This window comes from Tupaia chinensis, unplaced genomic scaffold (assembly GCF_000334495.1).
Source record: "Tupaia chinensis unplaced genomic scaffold, TupChi_1.0 Scaffold146445_1, whole genome shotgun sequence".
NCBI classification, from domain to species: domain Eukaryota; kingdom Metazoa; phylum Chordata; class Mammalia; order Scandentia; family Tupaiidae; genus Tupaia; species Tupaia belangeri.
The window spans coordinates 654,861-662,260 of record NW_006206301.1 but is presented as its reverse complement, the minus strand read 5'-3'; the positions used below and the strand labels follow the sequence as shown (position 1 = coordinate 662,260).

The following is a 7,400-nucleotide window of genomic DNA, read 5'->3' as shown; positions in this document are numbered from 1 at the left end:
GAAGGGCTTGCGGTGTGGCCATCCGCCCTGGGGGGTGATTGCTTGCTTTCTCTCTCTCTGTCTCTCTGTCTCTCTGGCTAGCGCACGTGCCCTATAGCAAAAACCTCTCCAAATAAATAAATAAATAAATAAATAAATACAGATTTCTGGACCCTATTTAATTAAATCAGCATCTCCTATTTTAAAGGACTCTCCAGTAGATTCTACAGTGCAGCCAGGGTTGCTTTTGCTTTGGGCTTTCAGGTTTAGCTAAAAGCTTGGAGCTCAACTGTCTGGAGCTCCAGGGTTTTTCTGGAAATTTGTCAGGCAAGGTACTGAGGATACTACTATGGGCATCCTGGTGAGAATATGCTCAAATGCTCCATTTTCCTAATTGCAGAGGGGAGGGCCTGAGGGCTGCAGAGCAGGCAGATGGCTGGAAGAACTCCCATGGAATTGTATCCCACCACACCATGAAGTGACAGAGCCAGGGAGGGCTGTGAAAATGGTGAGTACTTAGTGTGGTAACCTAGATCCGGACTTATTTTCACTGAGACTCCTGAGTTTCTTTGTACTTACTGTCTATATCGAGCTACGCTACGTGACATCTTATTCTCTAATTGTTCATGGCACGTTATTTATTGCTGGATTTTGACTGCATTGGGGAAGAGATGGTTAGTAAGTACTTTTCAATATTACGTCTCCTTCTAGGTTCCTAAGCAAAGAGCAGGGACTCGATCAAAACTTACTGACTGATCAACTCCTCCATAGTAGTTTCACTAGTCATCAGTTTTGATATGGTAGATTCCATAATAGCTTATACGGGCAGTGTCATGCTTTTTCAGCATTACTATCATTATTGGTCCTCTTTTTAATTTCTGATTTCATGGGAGTAATTTTATTCAAATAAAAGGCTAAATAATGATAATAATATAAAACTTTGTCCAATTTAGGATAATGCAAAGTAATTATAGTTACACATAGACACACACCATATGTATATAATTTTGTACTACATAAACCTATTTACAATATTGGGTTGTTGCAAAAGTCATGATGTATTTTTCTGTTTCTATGCAAAAATGCATCATGACTTTTTGGATGACCCAATACATCAAAAGGAAACACACTCTCTAAGGAGTATCTTCACGGTTTGGAGAAGATAAAAGATCTTGGCCAAAGATCTTATTAGCTTTGAAAACATCTCCTTTGCTAATGGAATATTAGGGAAGACCAGACTAGAAATGCTTTGGACTACATCAATCTACATGAGATAGAATAGTGTCTTTGACATTTAAATCATAACAGGCTATAAATTCTTAGTTCTCAAATCTGACTGCACAGAATTGTGTGGAAAGTTTTGAAAAAATACGAATGCTGAGTCCTACCCCTACAGGTTTGCAAGGTGATGTCAGGAATTTTTAACACTCCACAGGTTAATGACTTCCAAGAAAAGTGTAAGGAAACACGCATGGCTGTCTGCATGGACACAGGAGGACTAAATCTGGGTGAGTGTGGGGAAGAGAGCAAAAGCGAGCTGGGCAGGGGACTGTGGAAGATAAAAAAACACACAGAGAAACAGAAATTGCCTATTAAAAGCCAGCGCTTCTTGAAATACTAGTTAAAATATGCAAATTTTATGAACTAATTTACAGTTGAAATAAAAAGGGATAGGCCCTATGTCTTTAATGTGTAATTAAAAAAAATCGTAATGCTCCTGAACTCCCCCCATCATATTCATCTTCTACTGGACACTAACGGCCTAATTGAGAATTCTGGAATAGACTCTGCAAGCTGCATTCTTAGCAAGTTCATCTTACATATTCAGGGCCTAGGAAGGAAGACGGAAGTCACAAATATTCTACTAGAATGCTCAGTGGCTCTGTCATCTGTGGTGCCACCACCTGACCAGCAGTTTTTGATAAAAATGCAGAATGAGGGAAAATGGAAGAAGACTACTGGGTTCAAGGTCAGGGGGAGTACATTTTTCATTTATTTTTTTGATAAATTTTTTTTTTTTTTTTTTTTTTAAAAAATTTTTTTTTTTTTTTTTTTTTTTGCTATAGGGCATGTGCACTCACCAGAGAGACAGAGAAACAGAAAGCGAGAAATCACCCTCCAGGGAGCATGGCCACTGTGCAATCCCTTATTCTCCATTCTCCTCCTGGGATCTTGGGCACACTCTCACAGGCATGAGTTTGAAGCTGCCTAGTCCGGGACTCAGTCGGCCATGGGGGAGTCCAGCGACGTAACCATTACGCCGTCTGCTGGTCCCCAGAGGAGTAAATTTTAGCAAACAGAGCCTTGCTCTTCTGCATCTCAGTAAACACCTGTTACGGTACACTCTGTGGAACCCTCAGAGAGCCGGGTTCTGTTGCCTCCTCCAAATCCTTCTGGACTCATGTGGGTGAAACATGATGACATAGCTCTGAGCGTGTGGAAGCAACAGCCTATAAATACATATCGAATCTCAGCTTTCGGGTTTTGGCTAAAGCATTCAGTGGCTATTTTGAATCCTTCTCAAGTCACTAGACTGCATCCACACACCTCTGAGACCTTCTGTCTTAACACTGCTCAGAGCCCACACTCTCTTCTCCAGCACTACTTTCAAAAATTCCTCAAGAGCACAGATGCCCATGAAAATCTCCATGAAATTACATTTTTAAAAGGCTTTATGCCTGATTTCTTTTGGTTCTAGCCTGATATTTATAGCCAGAGAATTGGAGTGAAAATGAAGAATCCCCAGAACTTCAGTATAAAGCTGCCTAAATCTTAAAAGATGAGCCACCACTAAAGAAGACCTGAAGCTAGAACCAGCAGTTGACATAATGGCTATGTTGCTGGACTCTCATGTAGTTGACTGCAGTTTGAGTCCCAGACCTGGTGGGTTAAACTCACTCTGGGTGCATGTGTGTGTGTGCCTAAGATCCTGAGAGGAGAATGGAGGAGAAAGGATTGCGGTGTGGCCATCCCCTCAGGGGGGTGATTTCTTGCTTTCTGTCTCTCTGTCTCTCTCTGTCTTTTTGGTCAATGCATGTGCCCTATAGCAAAAATAAACAAACAAAAAACTCAGTGGCTATTTTGAATCCTTCTCAAGTCACTAGACTGCATCCACACACCTCTGAGACCTTCTGTCTTAACACTGCTCAGAGCCCACACTCTCTTCTCCAGCACTACTTTCAAAAATTCCTCAAGAGCACAGATGCCCATGAAAATCTCCATGAAATTACATTTTTAAAAGGCTTTATGCCTGATTTCTTTTGGTTCTAGCCTGATATTTATAGCCAGAGAATTGGAGTGAAAATGAAGAATCCCCAGAACTTCAGTATAAAGCTGCCTAAATCTTAAAAGATGAGCCACCACTAAAGAAGACCTGAAGCTAGAACCAGCAGTTGACATAATGGCTATGTTGCTGGACTCTCATGTAGTTGACTGCAGTTTGAGTCCCAGACCTGGTGGGTTAAACTCACTCTGGGTGCATGTGTGTGTGTGCCTAAGATCCTGAGAGGAGAATGGAGGAGAAAGGATTGCGGTGTGGCCATCCCCTCAGGGGGGTGATTTCTTGCTTTCTGTCTCTCTGTCTCTCTCTGTCTTTTTGGTCAATGCATGTGCCCTATAGCAAAAATAAACAAACAAAAAACGAAGACCTGAAGCTGTCCAAGAAATACTCAGAAAACAGGCTGAACTGCCTACACTCGCAGTGCTCCGGGGACAGGGGGCATTCTGTTTTTCTTCGTGTCCCCTGTGGCTACAAATGATGGCGTTCAGTACTGGTGGGAAGGGTAATGGTCAGAAAAGATTGAAACACCCTTCTCAAAGTTTCTATTTCTCAATGCTTCATCTATTTTCTGGAAATGGGAAAAACTAAGCCACTCATGGCTCCATTTTCAGAGGAAAGTTTTTGGGAAATATTGGGGGATATTTAATATTTCTAATTTAACATTTTTCCAGTAGATTGGTTCTAAGGCTTATATAGAAGTCTTAAAGAGCATCACTAAGCCTCCTTTAATCTATTCACCACTGAAAAATCTGACAAAATCTCAGCTTTTACAGTGGACTCCCATTCCTCTACCATGTGGCACCCCCGCTAGGTCAGTGCTACACTGCAAGGTGCTGCCCCTGGGGTTAGTCATTCTTGCCTCTTCAGCAAATTTTGACTAAGTCTTTGGTGCTTGGGGACATGGCGTTCTCCCAGCTGTGCTGGAGGTCAATCTGTTCAGGACTGTTGTGATTACCTTTTCCTGCAGGCGTTCAATAATAGCAGCTAGATTAGCTTCACGGTTTTCCTTAATTTGTTCCATTTTCAGGATCAGTTTTTCCTCCGCCATCTTGCTGAAGTTGTTGTTCTCCTCCAAAGCCTTCTGAAGGACTTCTCGCTCGTGTTCCCTCTTCTCTGCCAACTGTTTCAGCACCTGGGCCTCCTGAGACTGGGGAAGAGAAACATATTCCTGTTATAATTACCAAATGCAGACCTCACAGAATAACTGTGTGCCAATTCGAGGCAGGCTTCTTTTCAAACGAACAGCACTTCCAGCCTGGAGCCCTGTAGCTAGTTCTGTGCTCATCCGCATGGCTCAGAGCGTTCTATAGAATGTGACTGGCTGGGAAATGTAGTTAGCTGAATTTTCAGCTGTGAAATTTTTGTATAGACTATTTAGAAGAAGTAGCATTTAGCTCTCATTGAGAAATTTGTTTGGCTCTGTTTTTGTTTTAAATAAGTTTCTGCTAAGTGTTTTTGCAACAGGAAGTGCTACAATTAATCTGGATAGCAACATTTCAGTGAAGCCCAAGGAAAAGGGGTGAGGAGGAAGTTCTGGTCTTTTTCCTGCCCCGTTGCTTTTGATCAACTATAGACTGGACCTTACAATGAACTTTTTAACTTTTGCCAATTAAATTGTCTAACTCACTTTCTCCCTTTTTTTAAATACCCTCTTTGTTTTTCCTTGCCATGAGCCAAATTCTCTTTGGAGACCTGAAAATGGTGCAAATATATTGTCCCCTTGGCTCAGACAGCATAAGTCCTTGTTCTGACCCCTTTTGGACATGCCGAGGTCACCTGAGGGACTACTGAGACCTGTGATTGCTCAGTGATTAGAGCAGACATGTCAGAGCCAGGCGCAGCTCTCCCTCCTACACACTGCACTTTGCTAGTATAGGGAGTCGTGTGGCTCTGCACAGTACGTATTAGTCCCTGGGTGCTGGAGAAAGCTCAGATACCTGGTGTCTACCTTTAGTGATTCTGGTTCCAAGGTTCTTTGGTGAGACCTGGGAATCTATATTTTTGATAAGCACTTCAGGTAATTCTCATGCATGCGTCCCACAGTCTGCTATTGGCAGAGCACGCTGGAAAAGGCTTTGATGTCCAACTTGGGTTGGAGCCTTAGCGCTGTTAGTAACGCTGGACGTGTTACTCAACTTCATTCCGTGTTCATTTTCTACTCCGTGCTACGGATCGAGAAACCTTACCTCACACAGACCTATCTAATACTTCAGACTGAATTACTACACACTCATTGTTTCTGGTAATTTTAGGTATTCCTGAGGCTGATGCTTTTAGGTGAGCCTTCCTAGGAGTAATTACAAATGTGAATATCTAAACAATGATTAAATTAAAATAATTCCTGTGAAGTGACTGTTGATCACCCTTGAAAGCATGCATAGGAAAACATTTTAGTCAATGATACTGACTAGAGGGTGTTTACTGGGGAGATCGTGATATGTAAGGAATATAGGACATGAAAAGGGGAAAAAAACTTTCCTCAGATAAAATTCTACAGAAATGGTAAAATCAGCCTGTTTTACAAGTCTTTGTTGATGTGCTTATTTTGAAGTTTATTTGAAATAGGTCAATGGCTCACTGGAGATTTGACAGAAAATCCTGGGAACTGGCTCTGTTACTTGCTTTAACCCCATAATGAGTTCACTGACATTTTTACTGGGCCCACCACGTTCTTTCATTGTTTAATAGGAATTTCTCACAGGAAAACAAATAGGAAAATAATGAGGAAATAACGCAAATTGAGTTCAAAACCAAAGGGAACCAGTCTGGAAAAAATGAATAAAATGTTTTCTAGCTGGTTCATACTCCTGCCTCTAGGTGGAACTGTTGACTTTGCTTATTTTATGATCAGGACTGTTGCATTGTTAGAGAGGGGAAGGAAGATGGTGTACAGAGAGAAAGGTATGTGGGTGTTCAAATTTTCTCTCTCAGAAAAGTCTTTGTGAAATTAATTTTTGTTGTATATCACAATAGTTCTTATCTCATATTGTGGTGTGTCAGGATCAAATAAAATAGTGTTTGGAAGGTATTTAGTGCAGTGTCTAATACCAAGTAAGTTAGTACCGAACAAATGGCAGCCATTATTACTGAAAGTAAAACTGTGGATGAAATGAGAGAATTCCAAGTTATTAGTGAACAGTTAACAGAAGAATGGTCTGAGAATGGTCTGATCTGTGACTTCAAGTTTGGACCTTGGAAAAACAGCACTTTTAAACCCAGAATTGAAAATGATGACACAGAGACAGTAGCAGGGACACATCAGATGATGACAATGTATGAAGGATTTCCTAATAGCGTTAGAAATTTTAGTTTGATACATCTTGTATACAGTTTGAGGTGAATTATAAAAATGAAGAACTATAATTTATGTAGTGAAATACCCAGTAGAAAATAAATTTGGGGGGAGACTTCAATATGAACAAAACCAAGATTGTCATGTTGAGCTGTGTCGAACATTATTTCTTCATAAATGAATGTTATAGAAATGAGGAGACTTGGGTTGATCCAACATTGACTTTTCATCATCACAGCAACATTTCTCTGACTAGCAATGTGATGATAGAACAAATGACATTTTCTCATTTAATAATAAAAAATTGTGTAACGCTAAAAAAAAAATGCAAAAGTACTTATAACTAGGAGATAATATCATTGAACCCGCCAGTACAGCTAAACTCAAGGTAACATTTTGGCCATCCCATGTATGCAGAGTGTTTGTTCAAACTCTATTGATTCTGGTTAGTTAGTGGATTCAGGGGTCCTCATGGTTGACGAGAGTCGGAATCCTTTCCTAACTCTCCTATTGCCACCAGCACACGTCCACTGAATGGGGCCGTATCAATAGGAAATCTCACAGTGACATGAGCACCACAAAGAAAAAGAGGATACAACTTTGATCTTTCATTACAGAAAGTTCAGTCTGTGTAACTTCTAGGCCAGAAAACCTTCTAGAGGGAAAATTCTTGCCTATCACAAAATAAATGTGATTTGTCCAAAAATTTGGGATTGGATTGGAGCCCTAGGCAATGAACAGAGACCCGTGGGGGCAGCTTTATAAACAAAATCAGTCAAACATCAAAATAAAGCAAAATGAGTCTTTTAAAAATGATCTGATTCAAAATTCTAGTGCTCTTACATTGTT

General features: G+C 40.6%; 1 protein-coding gene across 2 annotated transcripts in view; it reads right to left on the bottom strand.

The window, feature by feature from the left end:
- Positions 1 to 7,400, bottom strand: part of STMN2 (stathmin 2) — a 67,099-nt gene that overhangs the window by 6,860 nt on the left and 52,839 nt on the right. For both annotated transcript variants that reach the window (XM_006168916.3, XM_006168917.3), the window contains exon 4: positions 4,215 to 4,406. In XM_006168916.3, the coding sequence (XP_006168978.1) occupies positions 4,215 to 4,406 (192 nt within the window). The remainder of the gene's footprint in view (positions 1 to 4,214; positions 4,407 to 7,400) is intronic.